Source organism: Cantharellus anzutake, assembly GCF_015039405.1.
Source record: "Cantharellus anzutake strain C23 chromosome Unknown EI90scaffold_4, whole genome shotgun sequence".
Lineage (NCBI taxonomy): Eukaryota > Fungi > Basidiomycota > Agaricomycetes > Cantharellales > Hydnaceae > Cantharellus > Cantharellus anzutake.
In genome coordinates, this window is record NW_024066954.1 from 1,892,987 (window position 1) to 1,910,838 (window position 17,852).

General features: G+C 47.1%; 7 protein-coding genes across 7 annotated transcripts; 5 read left to right on the forward strand and 2 right to left on the reverse strand.

Annotated features, from left to right (window-relative positions):
- Nucleotides 1-913: 913 nt before the first annotated feature.
- On the forward strand, nucleotides 914-2,147 carry EI90DRAFT_1763533 (uncharacterized protein). Its single transcript, XM_039052163.1, has one exon. It carries the CDS (start codon nucleotides 1,044-1,046, stop codon nucleotides 1,758-1,760), a length of 717 nt encoding a protein of 238 aa, XP_038922585.1. The 5' UTR covers nucleotides 914-1,043; the 3' UTR covers nucleotides 1,761-2,147.
- Nucleotides 2,024-2,879, forward strand: EI90DRAFT_1763557 (uncharacterized protein). The gene is made up of 2 exons (XM_039052165.1): nucleotides 2,024-2,145; nucleotides 2,205-2,879. Exon 2 carries the CDS (start codon nucleotides 2,298-2,300, stop codon nucleotides 2,718-2,720), a length of 423 nt encoding a protein of 140 aa, XP_038922586.1. The 5' UTR covers nucleotides 2,024-2,145; nucleotides 2,205-2,297; the 3' UTR covers nucleotides 2,721-2,879.
- Nucleotides 2,880-3,384: 505 nt separating this feature from the next.
- EI90DRAFT_1763587 (uncharacterized protein) lies at nucleotides 3,385-4,234 on the reverse strand (the record flags this gene model as incomplete). Its single annotated transcript, XM_039052166.1, has 2 exons — nucleotides 3,385-4,089; nucleotides 4,147-4,234. Coding segments are annotated over 2 exons (753 nt in total), but the record flags the coding sequence as incomplete, so codon positions are not given.
- A 648-nt stretch (nucleotides 4,235-4,882) lies between these two features.
- Nucleotides 4,883-5,622, forward strand: EI90DRAFT_1763549 (uncharacterized protein). Its single transcript, XM_039052164.1, has 5 exons — nucleotides 4,883-4,915; nucleotides 4,977-5,062; nucleotides 5,138-5,295; nucleotides 5,373-5,441; nucleotides 5,503-5,622. The coding sequence occupies exons 2-5, from the start codon at nucleotides 5,041-5,043 to the stop codon at nucleotides 5,524-5,526; spliced, it is 273 nt and encodes a 90-aa protein (XP_038922588.1). The 5' UTR covers nucleotides 4,883-4,915; nucleotides 4,977-5,040; the 3' UTR covers nucleotides 5,527-5,622.
- A 725-nt stretch (nucleotides 5,623-6,347) lies between these two features.
- EI90DRAFT_3285707 (uncharacterized protein) lies at nucleotides 6,348-7,223 on the reverse strand (the record flags this gene model as incomplete). The annotated part of the gene is made up of 1 exon (XM_039066982.1): nucleotides 6,348-7,223. One exon carries the CDS (start codon nucleotides 7,221-7,223, stop codon nucleotides 6,348-6,350), a length of 876 nt encoding a protein of 291 aa, XP_038922589.1.
- Nucleotides 7,224-8,107: 884 nt separating this feature from the next.
- On the forward strand, nucleotides 8,108-9,079 carry EI90DRAFT_3012167 (uncharacterized protein; the record flags this gene model as incomplete). The annotated part of the gene is made up of 5 exons (XM_039056545.1): nucleotides 8,108-8,154; nucleotides 8,176-8,204; nucleotides 8,239-8,630; nucleotides 8,685-8,910; nucleotides 9,072-9,079. 5 exons carry the CDS (start codon nucleotides 8,108-8,110, stop codon nucleotides 9,077-9,079), a joined length of 702 nt encoding a protein of 233 aa, XP_038922590.1.
- Nucleotides 9,080-10,233: 1,154 nt separating this feature from the next.
- On the forward strand, nucleotides 10,234-10,499 carry EI90DRAFT_3116756 (uncharacterized protein; the record flags this gene model as incomplete). The annotated part of the gene is made up of 2 exons (XM_039062919.1): nucleotides 10,234-10,299; nucleotides 10,350-10,499. 2 exons carry the CDS (start codon nucleotides 10,234-10,236, stop codon nucleotides 10,497-10,499), a joined length of 216 nt encoding a protein of 71 aa, XP_038922591.1.
- Nucleotides 10,500-17,852: the final 7,353 nt, after the last annotated feature.

A 17,852-nucleotide genomic window follows, 5' to 3' on the forward strand; every position in this document is an offset into this window, starting at 1 on the left:
CCCCCCTCATTCCCCCCCTCATTCTCCCCCTCATTCTCCCCTCATTCTCCCCCTCATTTCCCCCTCATTTCCCCCCCTCATTCTCCCCCATTTCCCCCTCCCCCATATTCTGCCAGCCCAAAAGTGATTAAGTTGCCAGATTAATCATATATCAGGCCATAAATTTTGATTGTGTATTGGTGAGTCTCAGTGTCCTTGATATATAGTATAGTGTTTGATCTAAATGTTAAGCAGTGTCTTGTTGTGTTAGTCTTGTGGTAGGAGGTATTCATGGGGGATCTCCCCTCTTTTTTTTTCCTTTTCATTTTCAAATGCTCCAGGAGCTCCCAGAAGCTTCTCACCCCTATACACTTTGAAGCATTTAAATTGTATTTACTGGACATGTTTGTACACAAAGCAATGCTCCAGGCCCTCCTGGGAGTGCCCTGGAGTACCTAGCCAACTCCAGAGGAAATGGGCTGTTCCTGGACCGGCCAATCTCCTCCTGATTCTCCCAGTGCTCTCGATACTCCAGAGCACTCAGGAGCATAACAATTTTTTGCTGATGTCTGTCGAGTAGCTTCTGAGCTAGTAGCTTTGACTCTTATGCCACCAGGACAATTTCTCCGAATCACGCATTTGGGTGTTGAATGTCCTGTTTGCAAGCAAGGAGGCTTGGGCGATTATTGCTATCAAGAAGCCAATTCAATGAATACTCAGCTTCTCGAATGGTACCCCTTTGTGTATGTATTGCTATTTTACACCGACTCTCATTCTTGGGTGGAAGCATGCGTTGAATTTGCATGGTCCAGGCTGAGGTTTGCGTGCATCACTACACAAGATGGCCAGGGTCTGTATTCGAGTGCGCATGCTGTTTATCAGGCCAGCCGCGTGTTTGATTCCAAACAAGGGGGGAGGTGAATGATCGATTCGTTGATTACTATTGGCGGTCCACTTACCTGTTACGTCCACTAAGGGCCAGCAGCCTCTAGTTGACACATATATGATATGAGAGTAGCTGGGTGGCCTGCTACCAAGCGCCTCCTTCAACGCACACCAATACCATGCCCAGTGATCCTAAATCTCACCGCTTTTCCTCCTGGCTCAAGGAGCCACGGCACCCTTCTGAGCTTCCTGATGATGGGTCGCAGGTCTCAACTCCCCCTGCCTCCAACAATCAAATCATCGAGCCTACCACCGCACATGACAGAACGAACGACAAAGACCATGGCAGCCCTGAAGGACTGCATTATGGCGCCCTTACTACTACAACACCCACTGTTCTACTTCCTGGCAGCGCCTTACAGGATAATACCACGGAGCAACAGACATCTTTTCGAGACAAGCTACTTCGGCCATTCCGAAGAAGTCCCCGTCCCTGTCCCAGTCCCGCTCCCAGTCGTCGCAACCAATCAAGCACATTCCAATCCAAATGTCCTATGCCGACTGCTCCCGTCCAGACATCCACAAACGACTCACTGTCTCCCACCAAGATGAATACCGAATTCCCACGAGCAATGGGTAACTCGCTTGCCACTGGTAACGATGACCCGAGCGTCCACACGCAACAAGAACCTGAATCGTCAGTCCCAGCTATTTCATCAGTGCCAGCGGAATCTGTGCCTCGTAGATCCGATGGCGATCTGAAGAAAATGATGATCGGCACCACCAAACTACTTCTCGAAGCCACGGCCATTGGTCTCAAGTCCGCCCCCATTGCTAATCTTGATCAGATCCCAAACACACTTCTGAGATGGATTCAAATCTATGAGGTTTGTTAAATCATCTTGATGACCATGATCGTGATCGCCTCTCACTGCACCTGTTGCATGCAAATAGAATGTCAGTGGCAACATAGAGGGACTCGATCAGTTGGATGCTGTAATCCGGAAAACACAAGGCTCCGTGCTTGAGCCTCTCCGGAATTGGATTGGAGAGGTTCCTCCTGAGCTTAAGACCTTAGTACAGGAAATCTGCGTGTACGCACCTTGTTTTCTCACGTTCACATTCACTCATTCTCTTCATAGGGCCCTGCAAGAACAAGTAGAAGGCATTGAATCGGTCCGAAGAAAAAAACGCTGGAAAAAGATCCTCCAAGTGCCCAACATCACACAACAACTAACCGATATGAGGAACTGTCTAAACGATGCTATTCATCGATTCGAGGTTTGCATGCTCGAGAGTTTTTCAATGGCTGCTGTCCTGACTTACCATGTCCACCACAGCTAGAATCATTGACTTTAATCATGCTTCGTACCGAGCATGCATCGGTTCAATGTATGTGTCTACATACATACTTATGAATTGCCTAATCACTCATGCTCCTAGCCGAGATATCAAAACTCAAGCAAGCCCCGGCCGAGCACCTTTATGTGAAAAGCAAATCAGAGTGCCTACCAGGCACGCGGGATAGGATTCAAGAATCCCTGCTCAAACACCTGAAGGAAGCTGGGAATCGATTCATTTGGTTACGGGGATCTCCTGGGACGGGGAAGACTGCGATATCTATGAGTGTTGCATCCACTCTCAAGGAGCAGGGTATGCTGGCCGCGTCATTCTTCTGGGATAAGAACCAGGCAGGAACAGGCTTGGATTCCATCGAACTGTTCCCTCTACCCTTGCTTGCCAACTCGCATCCTTCGATGAGGACTTCAAATTGTCGCTTGTCAGACGCCTTCGGCAACCGGATTCGGTCTTTGTTCAGGATCTCCCTCTGGAAAAACAAATCAACACTCTGGTGATTGAGCTGATACGTGACCTGAAGAATATGTGGTCTTCGGGAAAGGATCGCATCGTCATCGTCCTGGATGGCCTTGATGAGTGCAGGGATCAGGAGAGACTCGGGTTGCTGATGGAACTTGTGCTTGCCTTTCAGGAGCTGCCACCTATATTTTCTGTGCTAGTTAGTGGGGGTCGGCAACCAACGTTGTAACGTTGTGACACTTACATAAGCAAAACTGGCCCCGATCGTGGCCAGACGGTCCTCCTCTTCCAAACCCCTCGTCTCTAGGTTGGAAACCACGTTAAAACTTTGGAAGTAAGGAGATTGTAAGGATAGATGATTAAACCCATGCAAATATGAGTAGATTAATGGGGATTCTAGTGATTGAACTATGGACGTGCCAAACATGATCGCGTCGCATCACTCTCCATCCTTCCAGGTGCTGGGGCTGTTGCAGTGTTGGAAGCCAAGACATAATGATGTTCTGGTATGCATTTTACGTTGCGATATCGTTTTAGGTCCCCTTGTCCCACTCCGAGTTTTGTCACCCCACTACGCTGTGCCGTTCCATGTGCAGCAGTTTCCCCACCCTATTTGCTTATCCCATTTGTCCAATATCTGTTCTTGTTCATTAGCCACTTAAAACCGTGCGGGCCATTGCAACATCGAGCTATCATCGTCATTCTTTCCCCCTGTCCCCCATATTGAGTCAACTACTGAGTGCTACACAGGATAATACTTGCTGGCTATCCGTGTGAGTACCTCTTTCTGTTCTTCATTATTCATACTGCTAAAGACCCCAACCCTTGGGATGTCCTTGTCATTGGGATGAAGGTATCGGTGCGCGTCAAGTTGTTGCTTGGCCGCTTTCTTGGTTTTGAGGGCCTTTATTCCTTCTAAATCATAGATCACGTCCTCTGACAACTTCTTGAGTGCTTCCTGCTTTGCCTGTGTCCTTTCTTTTGCAGCCTCGGCCTTCCGCTGACTATCTGCCACCTTCTTTGCATTTGCTGCTCGGATTTCTCGCTTCCGCTTGCGCTCGTGGCCTGACATATCCCGCAGCCTTGCAAGTGACATCAGTGCTCTCTGGTCTTCGCTGGACAGACTACCAACTATGAAATCATCTACTCCATTCCGCTTTGCCATCTGGATGGCATTCAACTTCATCTGCGTCATGCGTGTACTCAGCCGCTTCATGCACCGAAGTTGGCCAAGTGCACCCTTGTTTGCGTCATTTGTGCTTGGAATGAAGATCCTTTCGATCTCTTCTGGTGTCAGTGAGTCGATTTGTCCCCCAATAGCAAACTCTGCTGAGAACTGGGTGTATGTTTCGGAGGCACCGTCCAGAAATGCAATAAGAGCGTCCGGTATGTGGGGGAGGTGAAGGGAAAGTACATGTGCTGCTTCAATTGCCTCGGTATTTTTGATTTTGGCACCGTTTAGGCTTGCCTCAACAAATGAGCTGCCGTGAGTGAGCCAAAGGGAAGGATTGCTTCGGATCTTGGATAGGTGAGTCAGAACTGCATCATGTAATTGTCAGGGACCGACCGGGGTCGAGAGCGCCCGGGTGTATCGCCCAAGGCTGAGGGTCCGGTAGGTATGACACGGGCACGTGTAGCAGCGGGCCCGAAGCAGACAAGGGTCCCTGGCCACTAAGACTAAAGTGGGAAATGTGTTATTGTCATTATCAAGGGAAGTGTAAGCTACTTGCCTAAAGTGGGAAATGTGAGAAGAAGGTTGCTTCTCAGTTCCCACTTAGGCTGTGTTTATATACATGTGGTTGAAGGCCATGTGGGAAGCGCCACGTCATCCGAGCACACAGCCACCTCCGTCTGGGTACCTCCGTAAGAGGTCCTAGGAGCGTCCGGTGTGCGGGGGTCGTCCGGTGTGTCTGGGTTCGGGCGCGTTACGCTGCAGCCGGGTCAATGGTACATTGATACAAAGGAAGTCGTCCGTGTGATAAGAAAGGAATAAAGAGGAGAGAGAATAGAAAAGAAGGAGAGGAAGGAAGGGAAGGGAGAAAAGGGGAAGAGGGGGAGGTCGGGAGGAGTGGATGGTGGGGCACCGGGTTAGGTGGGGCCGGGTCAGGCGGGCGTGCCCTGACAGTAATGGCCCGAGTGAAATCTCATTGACCCTATCAATGCCGTAGGCATGGAGCTCTTGCACCAAGGGTTGGGAGACAAATTCACTATAAAAGTGTGAACACAGAGTTCAGTAAGTGTTGGAATATCCTCAAGACTGTCAGAAACGTTCTTCTCAATGTTTGTTAATCCAGGTTTATCCTTTGAATAACAAACATTGGTCATGAATTTCCGATATGAGTTGAGGTTGGCTATTATATGAGCTGCACCAGTCCCAAAGGTGCCATAGTGCACGGCTGATATGTTAGGAAATTGTTGGATCTGACCACATTCTTCTTCCATGAACCAATTATAGGCATCCTGTTGTCCCTTCTTGTCGTCCTTATTTCGGAATATTGCCCCTGCCAATTGGAGGAATTTGACAGCACCCCCAACACTATCACCTTCCACCTGCTCACTTATGGCCAGTGGAGCACCATCCGGAGTGTTCTGGAGGATATTTTTGTTTGGCTTGTTGTAGAACTTCATCGGGGCTACATATCCATTTTTAGCCCACATTTTGTGCATGTGCTCATGTCCCCCCTTGACAGTATTCAAATCTTTGTGCATCCTGCATCCAATCCAGATCAGTTGAGACATCATACGTTGCTCTTCCTCAGGTAAGAACCCATACCGCACTTTCCCCAAATGCTCCAATGTGTTAAGCTGCATTCTGTTCAGGATCTCAGCCTGCTCCACCTCTGATAATGAACTCCAACTGCATCCACCACCCTCTACCTGTGACATGCTGTGCTCTAGCTCCTTTCGGGTGATCGTGGTAGCAATACACTTTGCCTGAGCATTCATCCAATCCCAATATTCCCGGCCAAGCTCTCTGTACCAGGCCGAGAGTTTGAGATTACGAAGAAGGTCAACAAACCGCTTCTGATCACTTGCATGGTCAGTGACTGTCCCATTTATTGCACGGAAGATATCATCAGGTTTGACTTCTTCTGCCAACCTCAGACTCGGAAGGCTCATATGGGAAGAACAGAATTGTTCTAGTTTCCTTTGAAGATTGGATAACTGTTGGGCACTGGTATGTGATGGTAATGACTCGATTCCGAGGAAGAAAGTCTGGTGAATTGGTGGATTTTGTGTCGGTGTGGAATTGTGTGGCGGATCAGCAATGTCCATTGTGAAATGAGATCCTGTCAGGGCACGCCTTTGGGTCGCTAGCGCAAGTAGCGCATTGCCACATGACCTGTATCTCCATCAGCTTCTACTTCTTTTCTTCTTCTTCATCTCCGATCTGATCCGATCTGCGGCTGTCAGTTATGACGCCGCATGATCTTCTATCATTCTTGATCCGATACTACCGGTTATTAGCTAGTTGACTAGTTACCGCCTCTACTGTGTATATATGACCATGTGCTGGGATGGGCATGTCCCCCAGCTTTGATATCAATTAGGTTTCTGGGGCATCCTTCGTTGCGAGCATGCACGACCCTGACAGATCCATGGTAGTCAATGTGCTTGTGCTGCATTGAATCACCACTATAAGCAATGCCTAGTTGAAAAGAATATTAAAATCTTGCCACACTAGTCAGTGGCAAGTGAAAGTTGCTCAATTTACCCTTTGCCTTCTGTGCAACTTCCACTATCTGAGCTCCTGCCGCTATCCCTGCTTCTATCATGATCCGACTGCATGTCCGTGCACTTGGAACACTATTCAGAGTGATTCCAAAGAACACAGAACATTCTTTGATGACCTTTCCAATAGTCACATCAGGGATATTAAGGCAACAGAGATGGCAGACCAGAGATCGGGCCTTAAATGAATAGATGCTGCCGTACTTCAGGGCAAGCTTCCTATGACATTTGATTGGGTTGAGGCTGTTCTTGAGCCTCGATTGGAGCCTGCCATTTTGTTGTTGGAGAGCATATGATTTCCTCTGCTGCCGCATTGAAGATTTCCTCAACTTGGTAAGTTTTGATTCCAAAATTATTGACATTTCCCTTTCTAAATTCAGGCACAGATCCAATCTCTTCATATCCCTCATCGTTGTTGCTTTAATTGCTTTGATTTCAGCTTGAAGTGCTTGGACTTTCGCTTTTGCCCGTTGAGCAACCTTTTTCAGGTTTCTTTTGTCCTTCTGCAAGCGAGGAATTGTCCCCCCCAAAGTATTGGAATGGGAAATAGACTCTATTTGTGTAGGCGCTGGGACAGGGACATTCGAATTGGTATGCCAAGATGGTGATAGCAGCTCAGCAGTCGGAGTGATGGATCCAAGAATTTCGCGTGTTTGAACTGAGACTCTAGTCTGGACATTTTTGCTCAATCTATGAGCACTTTCGTCTGTTGATTCCCCTGACTGGTTCCCAGCCAGTCTAGCTCCATGAGCCTGCATGCTAACACGCGGCAACATCAATGGTGGCTGGACAGCAGAAGTCCCAGTCATTGGTCCAAAGGTTCTGCGGCTCCGAGTGGATAGTCCTGGGCATACATTCTCGTTTACTATGTGACCTCCCCCCTCTGTCTGTCGTTTATCCAAACCAGTCCTCCAAGCTTTATTAATCTGTCGGGTTTGGGGAGAAGAAATTGTTTTTTTGGAATACTCCAAGCAGCTCTATCCCTTGGCATTTAGTAAGGGGGTATGGGGGGGTTGAGTTTCAAGTCCAAAGTCAGTCTAGCCAGAAAGAGAAGATGCCAGAGTCAAGTTGGGCAAGCGCGCGTCGGTAAACCCTGACACGTGATCCCTATTTGCGCCTGTCCGGACATTCTGGGAAAGGTGAGTTCCAAATGTACCTTCAATCCCTTCCTTTTCCCTCAAATTTTGGCATAGTGGTAGATGTGTTATTTACCTAACTTTTGGCCACTCAGATTTTTCAAATTCTACTTGGTTCCAAAGTTATTCCTCGTCCATGAGGCTGTATTTTGTTGCATCCCCACATAAATTAGTGATTACTGCAAGTGGAGGCCCAAAACTTCCAAGAAGTATTATAATAACATTGGACTATTTTTTGGTTTAGTCTTTATATGAGTACCAACATATGTTGCACTGGGTTAGGGCCCGCATCCATCTCAGCTTCAGAGCAGTGGAATGTACCTTTCCACTTCTTCAATTGACTTCAAACTTGGCACAATTACTCTATGGGTGTGAACGCAGATTTTGGCCACTAGGATTTCTGAGAATCACCCAGATGCATGAGAAAGGCTCGTACATTTCCGATGTCCCATAGTTATGTATAAACCTGTTTTAAAATGGGTTCCCATACTATATATGCATTAATGTTATTATCATGCAATAATTATACCAACACTTAATAGAAGTTGTGAAGTCAAATGAAATGGTTTTCGGGTGAAGCGCAGTGGCCATATTTTAGCATCACGTGAGATTTATGTTTTCTCAGATGTCTTCCCTCATTTGCCGACCCCCATAGTTAGTTGCCATCCTGAGCCAGAAGTCAATTCAGCTTGGAATAAAGCTCAGGCCAAGGGTCATGTCATACTATGTGAAGACTTGGACAAGGTTGTATGGTGGGAAACTTTCCAAATGGTCCGCCGTATGGTAGAAGAAGGCCTTCAGCACCTCTTTGACAAATATTCGTGGAAACCAGACGAGTCGGAACTCGATGATTTTGCTTGGGCTTGTTGTGAATTGCCTATTATGGCATCCATCCGTGTTCGTTATGTCTGCCAGCAGAGCGGACATGGTCGCACCCTGCAATCGGTGTTCAAGGGCTTGCTCGACCTCCGTGACCTCCCTGCCAACCTCAAGGAGGAGTACTTGTGGATACTTCGACAAGCCTATATGCCGGATTCATCTGAAATTCACCCAGATGTAGCTGAGAAGTATTGCTTAGTGGTCAGCGCGATTGTTGTGGCACATGTGCTGATGAACGTCTCCTTTATGTCACAGCTTTTCAAGATCGACGAAGCTGAGATCCGTGCGACATTGGAACCAATCAGCCCCATCGTCAATCTTCCCTCAGAGGATGCAGAGGATGTCGCCTTATATCATGCAACAGTAAGAGAATTCATCACAGGGGAACCAATTGGCGATGTGAAGGACAAGATATTCTTCATCGATGACGTGAAAGGGTATTTCATGGGATTGCCGCTCCTTCGGCTCTTCAACAATTATTGTGAGCAGGATGAATTCGGGATGCCTACGAATCTCCCTTTAGGAGATGAAAGGATATGGGAGGAATTTATGGTGAAAAAGGAGGATTATCGCAAACGCTTCTACTATGTTATTGAATACTTACTCTGGCACTTGGACCCTTCACAACTTTTTTCCCAAAAGTCCAATGAATTGCAGAACGAATTTAATTCCTTCATCACGCAAAAATACCTCTTGACTTTCATGCACCTGCACTGTTACGGATACGGAGTCTCCAACGACCATATCCGTCGCATGGTCAAAGACTTCCCCTCTCTATCATTCCTCCCCTCTTTCTCCCTTCCGTCCTCTATCCCGATACCCTATCCTCCTTACCCATTCTACCCCTTTCCCCCCCTTGTGCAAAGCTTTCCCCATTGGGGTTTTGGTGCTGGCGAGGTTATTTGTGTTTCGCGGGATTTCCTGCGACCTTACCATTTGTAGATAGTCACATGTCTTGTACGGAAACCGCCGAAGGCGGTTCCCGCTAACTAACAACTGCTCTACAACTGTCTTGTGTATCGTCTTCTGTAACAACCCTCCCTGTGACTCAACTGAACCTGTGTGACTGTACAACTCTCAATATGTCTTATAAGTCTGGTTATATCGAGTCCTCTAACGGCCCTCGTTGTGAGAACTCGAGGTCGAGAGTCAAAGACTCTCGACATGTGTATTGTCCTATTGAATCTGTACCCTATGGGTCCTCGTCACTCCGCTCTCCCCCCAGTACTCGACATACGACGTCACATCATGATCATGGAGATCGTGAATACTTTGAGGCCCACTTTCCCGTGATGCCGGCACGTTCGCTACGCGAACGCCAAGTCGCTGCCCATCCACCGTCTGTTCCCTCCTTCGTCAGTCATCATGTTTCCCTGCCAACGGTACGTTCCCTTTGGGAACGCCAAGTCACCGAAGGCCCTATTAGTCAGTCCTCATTGCACGCTTATGACATCAACCCGCTACCGGTACGTTCGCACTGCGAACACCAAGTACCCGATGGCAACTATACGAAGTTCTCACCCATCTCACAAGTCGCGACCTCGCACACGGTACGCTCCATTGAGGAGCGCCAAGTACCCATGGCTGACCATCCGTCCTGGCATCTCCAACTACCTACCATCAATCCCTTAATAGCTCACTACATCACCAATCGCGATCGATGGGAATTCGATCGTCCACTCCCAGGGAAGACTGGGATCACTCATCGATTACATATCCCGTTATGGTACAGACCAGATATGACCTTCGTCATCCCACTATAAGAACGGATCGAGGAGTGGGGAATTTCCCCCATCCCTGTAACATGCACGTTGATTCGTGGCTATTTGGAGTATCTGGTTTATGGCCTGACGACTTACATCAACTCAAGGTAAGTATAAACTATTCATCCGATGCTTTGTCTGATGCCATTGTTGATAGAATCACAATTTAATCCAACTTCTGGAAACGCTAAGGGTTACAGATTACATTGGTAGTGCACCATGGAATCTCTATCGGTTGGAATTTCCTTTCACCCCACCTGTTAGAATGGTGGAAACGGACGACTCCGGAGTGGAATCGGAGACTTAGCGTGGAGGGACCTTGGCCTCAGCGACTCAAGTGGAGCGCTGTGCCATTGCTGTTTGTCCATTTGGTCCTTAATTTCACAGTAGGTGAGCAGGAAGTCTCTTGGGGCATTTCAGGTCGATTTCGGACTGAAACCAAGACGAGTATGTACAAGCGCGATATATATATAATGGAAGGGGCAAAAGCACAAAGAGAACAAAGGGTGACCGAATCGGAACGAAGACGTCCGAACGGAACAAAGGTAGAGGAGCGGAGCGGTACCGAAGGTCATAGGGCAAGACCTGTGATACGTCCGAAAGGAGGTAGAGAGGGCGAGGCCAGAGGGCAGGAGGATGAGGGAAGTGGGGATGATGACTAACTGGCTAGAATAGAAAGAAGCAGTAGTCCAAATAGGGATGAAGGGAAAATGCGAGAAATACATTACAGGCGGCGAGAGTGCCGAAGGCAGTCCGCGAAGCTCGGGGGTTGCGGAGCTTACAGAGGTTACGGAGGCGGGGTTGGAAGTCCGAGGAATATTGGCAATGGTGTTTACATAGTATGAGGTCACCAATGCAATGGACTAAGGCTGAGGTGGAGTCAAAGTCCGAGGTGGGGACTATGACGGAGGCTCGGAGTAAGGTACGAGCGGTGTCCGAGTGCGAAGTACGGAACAGCGGTGGAAGGTCGTAACTTGGCGGAAGGGTGGCGGAGGAGTAACGGAGGGAGGAGAGAGGGGACAGGTAAGGGGAGAAGGAGTGGCGGAAAGGAGAGTAGTCAGGTCCGAAGGTGAGTATCGGAGCAGACAGGGGAAGCGTAGGAGGGTGGCGAGAGGGGCAGTGTTCGGTCCGAGATGAGTATCGGAGCGGACGGAGATAGGGTCGGGTAAGGAGGAGGTGTGTTGCCAGGACGAGGTGAGTATCGGAACGGCAGCGGTAGGTTATGACTCCGGAGGTGAAGAGGTGGAGGTCCGGAAGTCGGGTCGGGGTCGGGTATGCACGGATATGACACCACCCTCATCGCCCCTTTACAAACAATACGGCCATCTCGCTGATCCTGTCCAGATCTTCTCCGCTTTTGGTGAGTTCTCTGGTGGCACTATCCCATGCCTTTATGCAGGTTTGAAGGGGAGGAAGCTTGAATGAAATAAATTCTTTGATTGTCAGGGTTTTGTGGGGAAGTAGGGTCCGATGAGAAATGTAGGGATATTGTTGTATGCGATGGTTTCCTCAGCACAGGAAGCAATATGGTTGGCAAGAGTAAATCCATCCATTTTTTACTGAGCAGAAAAATTGGAATGGGTGGACAGCAAAACACGAGATTTTTTTTTTCATATCAAATATTCTCAATTTATCTCGGACTTAGGACTGAAAGCCCGTCACCCAGGCACTGCCAGACTAGGTTTGTCACGCTTTTCTGACCTTGGCAGTTGGCTGTCACGCATTACATCAGCTTTGCAGTTGCGATGTCCAGGGTAAATCTCTGTCACACTCCCAACCCATGCAGTTGTTGGTCATGTGAGTACAGTAAATTAGACTTGTGTGCACTCAGTCTAAATGCACTCTTTGTTCTCTTTTTGCGCATGGCATTTTTCCCGGTGGTGCTTAATCTTATGCGCCGTACCTGCTGTCGGCCTTACGCATACTGTGCCTTCTGAGGTTACAGTCATGCCAATTCAGGTTTTTTGCCGCTGCATCCCGGGTCGATTCTTCTGGACAATCTCATCCGTGAGTTTCGTCCGCCTATGCTACAGGGCTCTGGCCCTTGTATACCTTATCCTCTGCTGAAGGCATGATCTTTCTTAGTCTTTTCTTTTGACATGTATGCTGTTTTTTGACGAAGTCTTTCCTTCGTCTTCCTTGCTTCCAGTAAGCCTTTCGGTCTTGCCGAGGGGGAGGTGTTGTGACCTTCAGTTACTCTCACACTGAGGGAAAAGATTCCATGACAAAATCATGCGGATGGGAGGATTTCGTGGAAAATCTTGGCAAGGGGTAGGATTTTCCGTGACAGGATTTTCCCTCGATCCTGCTGCATGACAGGATTGGGGTTCCAGGTTATCTAAAATCCTGCATGAGGAGGATTTTATCATCAAAACTTATATACGCCATAATTTTTCAGCTATAATATTACTACCTTGTAACACATGTTATGACATATACGGATCCGCTGCGATCTACAACTGCCCACCTCCCCAATCCTGAGTTCATCATGTCCGGTTTTGCGATTACGACACATTTTGATATTGATGTTGATTTTGGAAGGTGGCCAAGCCTCATTTCTCTTCGGCTCTTCGGGTGCATCGCGCACGCTCATGTCCCCGAAAACTTCCAGAAAAGCTGTCGAAGGAATCCACATCAGATTTAGGTGAGCGCTTGGGTGCTCTATGATCATGAGAAGCACTGGATTATAAAAGCGCGTGAGGTCGAGTTTTTCGAAACAGGGAGTAGCAAACATGTCGGGATGGAAATGGATGATAAGGAAGGGTAAATGGGAGTAGGAAAGGAATCTAAGTGCATCATAGAATGTCAGAATGGCGACTCAGGGGCAAAAGTCAGAAACAATAACGCGAGCACACCAAAAATTGACCAATTAACCAAAACTCGTGTACCCAACCCTCAAGATCCATCCACATCAATGCAAAGGGACCGCACAAAGAAGCCCCATCACTACAGATGCCACTCCTCATCGATTGAGCCCAAAGTGCCCAGAAGATTTTCCAAAGGCACCTGATATAGCGACTTTACTGGGAAAGTGAGGCAGCGGACAATACAAATGGCAAAGAGGAACCTTTATTCATGTTTCCGACAGCAGAAGACCCATCTTGCTTGCCGCAAAATCACAAAGATGCTAGTGGGCATCTACGAGCTGTGGCGTTCCCGAGAAGCTGTGGTCCATAGGAGTGATGGAGCCCTTAGTTTGGACCTATTAACAGATACAACTGCTGGACACAGAGTAGCAGAGACCCATTAGTAATGGAGATGTTGCAACTGAGGGAGTTGGGCATGCAGCACTTCGATGCGTTGTGTCGATCTGTTTGGCCCTGTTTATGATGTTGGCCCTCAGGTTAATTTCAATCCCAATCTCACACTCCGTGATACAACTCACTTGCCATGCCTCAATCTAGCCAGAAATGAGGAATTGATCGCGGGCAGGGGAGGCTAGAAGCGGCACGTGAAGGTGTGCCCTTTCTCTTGGAACAATGCACTTATGTGTGGTTCACATTTGTGTCATGACCATGCCATCTTCATAATATTGGCAGAGCTTCTGGCGGAAGTTAACACGTGTAAGGAAACATGAAGACCGTTGTTTTATCTTCAACAACTGACTAGAGTCACACAGCATGAAAGAAACACGTCCAGGGCCAATTCCAATGTCACATGGCTCTGAGATAGAACGACCATAATGTGTGTAAGCCTTCTCATACTATCAAATCATTGAATGCTTACCAACGTGTCGCTTCGACCTCAAAACCTGTCACTGTCAGAGACCAGGTTGAGATGAAGGAAAGTCTCCATGGCGGAGGGCTTCGGCCTCAGCGACTTATGCCAAGAGCGCTGTGCCTAGTAACACGTCCGTGCCCTAACTTACTAACTGGCAACCAGAACTGAAGGGGGGTAACTCTAGTCGATTTTATTACTGAAGTGTAACCTATGTACAAGTGGGATATATATATGGTTACAGCGAAGACGGGTCCGCAAATGGCGGAGCCAAACGGAGCAGAGCTAACGGGGTTAAACATTAGCCGACTGAATATTACCGACGAGTCGGGTCACGGGGTTAACGGAAAGGCGGGCGATAACCCAGAAACGGAAAGGAGGGATAGGCCCAAAGGTGGGCTCTGCAGGGCAGGCAAGTGTATTGCCCAGCGGAGGCGGAGTGCGCTAGCGGACGTCGGAGCTGTCCGGAAGTCTTCGGGGCTCCGTACTTAGGGAGGTGTAGGTAATAAATTGAAAGGAGGGGGTGGTGACCATCGAGGGGTACTGAGAGGATTGCGGAATAAGGAGCTCCAAGGTTAGTAGAGAAGGAGTGGAGGTAGACCGGAGGGATCGGAGGGACCGGAAGTCGATGGCCGGTGTAGGAGAAATAACGGTCACACTATGGAAACCCATTATGGAAATATGCCAGATAAATCACCAAACCTCATACGACAAGTAGATATGAGAAAACAGAAGGACACGAATTTTTACGAATTTTTACGAATTATTATGACTATACGTGATAAATCGAAAGAAAGAAAAATAGCAAAAATACTTCAAGCTTACCATCAACGAGACGGAATTCCTGGGGGAATTTATAGCAAATATTAAAACAAGAATTAGGACAATCGACCAAGATTTGACTATAAAAACAATCAGAGAACCTCCACAGAAACTACTTTCCCACGTCCGCACACGTAGCCAAGGATGGAAGTACCACGGAACAAGGATTCCTCAGGAACTAATGCAAAATTCAAAGTCGTGTTTATAATAGGAAATGTAGATGTCCCCAAACGGACCCAATGAGAGTAATTACAGGGGAAACTACCCATAAACGACGGAGATATGACTAAAACTCCTGCAAAACGAGGACAATATCTAAAAGGCAAGCGCGAAAATTAACCAGTAACGACCGAGACAAGTTGATAGGCCATTAGAAAGGAAGGGATCTAATCTTAATCCTCCCAAACTTTCATAATAAAAGGATCATGCTTAATGAGATATCCAATAACGGGAATAGCGACATCAAAAGTCCGAGCTCAGGGAAAAGACGATGTTTGCATAGGATCCATAATTCAAACATACAACGAAATTTACACGGAAATTATGAAAAATGGGAAACTATAGTTATGCAAATTTTCAGCCCAAACGGTCCAGCCGTTGTGAAGTTATACCCATGACGGGAATATAGAAATCCGCATCATGTGTAATGACACGTGAGGGTGGTGATGCGCAGGGAACCAGCCATCGGAACCGAGATCCGCACTTCGGCAGATCGCGAAGACCAATTTCCATCCAAATAAGGAAGAGCCCGGTCAAAACAAAGCATGGAAAGTGCAAAACAACCTTAGATCATGAGGGAAAAATCTGAAATAAATCACAGAAGCCCATATGAAAGAAATAAAAACCCGCGCATATCATAAATCCCAAACAATTAAACGGAAACGGCGCCCGCATACAAACGACTATGGGAACGACGCATGTGATTACCGAATGTGCACGCGAACTTTTGCTAACTCAACGAATACCAGGAAATAGGACACAACCTTAGTACCATTGGAAAGGTGGGAATAAATGAAAATTTATGATACCAAGAACGTGAGAAAACATCCAGAAATGAATGAGATATAGGGACATGAAGTTAGAAACCTGAAAACACGTGGGAAAACAGCTTCAAGAGGTCCAGAGTCCTAAATAAAATACATAAAAATATGATATCTTCAAGGACGACCTACTATAACAACGAACAATACATATGGAGGATTAGGATGTGATAATACAAAGGGGAATCAGGGAATATGAACGAAATTCACGAAAACCACTAAACTACGACGGACCATGGTGGGAATTTTAGGGAACGATATTCTAATGAGGTGGAGAGCTATAACACATTCGTTTGAGTAATTCTTGACTACTAGCAACTTTCTTTCAGTTTTAAACCTGAATAATTCACTCATTTACCATTTCAGTCTCATTTTAACTAAATGTCACTAAATAAAAATGGAATAAATCAGCTGAAGGTCTCAGCACAGCCGTATGCATAGTAATGCGAAGTTTGAATTCAGAATCATCGAGTCATAGCAAATTTAATGGTATATATAGGGAATTTGAAATAGGTAACTGCGGCAAATGCAGTGCAGCTGTCAGAGACCAGACTTGAGACGAAAGAATGTCTCCGTAACGGAGGGCTTCGGCCTCAGCGACTTCTGCCAGGAGCGCTGTGCCTAGTGACACGTCCGTGCCCTAACTTACTGACTGGCAATTAGAACCTAGGGGGAACTCTAGTTGATTTTTCTACTGGGGCGTAACCTATGTACAAGTGGGATATATATATGGTTACAGTGGAGACGGTTCCGCAATTGGCGGAGCCGAATGGAGCGGAGCTAACGGGGTTTAACCATTAGCCGACTGAATATTACCGACGAGTCGGTTCACGGGGTTAGCGGAAAGGCAGGCGATAACCCAGAAACGGAAAGGAGGGATAAGCCCAAAGGTGGACTCTGCAGGGCAGGCGAGTGTATTGCTCAGCGGAGGCGGGGGTGCGCTAGCGGACGTCAGAGCTGTCCGGAAGTCTTCGGGGCTCCGTACTTAGGGAGGCGTAGGTAATAAATTGGAATGGGGGGGTGGTGACCATCGAGGGGTACCGAGAGGATTGCGGAATAACGGGGGCTCCGAGGTTAGTGAGGAGGAGCAGAGTTGGACGGAGGAATCGGAGGGACCGGAAGTCGATGGCCGGGATGGATATGACAGCAGCCAAGTTCTAATTAACCATTAAAATAGCTTAGGCGAGGGAGGACAATAAGGATTCTAGGCGCAGTCTGACCGCAGTAGAACCGCAGTTCAGCGCAGCAAAAGCGCAGTAGAACTATAGCGTGAAAATTTCATTTTTTATTCAGTTTGAGAAAAATACACTGTAAATAAATCCTGTAAATAGAAGGTAGAGCATGAAAAAGGAAGGCGACCCAAGGAGTATAAAAGGGAAACCCTTTCTGCGACTTTTCGCCCCCCTTAGAGAAGTAAGAAAATAGAGTATTATTTTTCTCAAGCATTTCTGGTTGTCACTCCAGTGCGAAAAAGTGATATACAGTTAAGATTGCCACTGTAGTAAAAGGCAGCAATTAAGGAGAGAAATATTAAGTAGATATTTCAACAGGAGAGCTGGTTAACACTCCAGATTTCAAAGTGTAAACACAAAACAGTTATCTTGCTACTGTTAAAACAAGCAATAAAATAAGACAAAAATAAAACAAACCCAAGGGACACTCCAGACACAATCCAAATCCATTAACTGAATAGAATCTTTGAAACTTCACCAAGTAGAAGATTAAATTCAAGTTTAAATCCAAATTAAACAACGCTACACAGAATTACACCTAGACAAATTAAGAAATTTCAATAAAGAAACAGCTCCGCAGGGCTTGGTTTATCTGTAAGTCAATTCCCAGGAACTTTAAAACTAACCCATAAAAATAGAATTAGCCAAAACACTCGGATTGGTACTATATGTTAGAACCGGGCAGATACAGACGACTCCGGAGTGGAATCGGAGACTTAGCGTGGAGGGACCTTGGCCTCAGCGACTCAAGCGGAGCGCTGTGCCATTGCTGTTTGTCCATTTGGTCCTTAATTTCACAGTAGGTGAGCAGGAAGTCTCTAGGGGGCATTTCAGGTCGATTTCGGACTG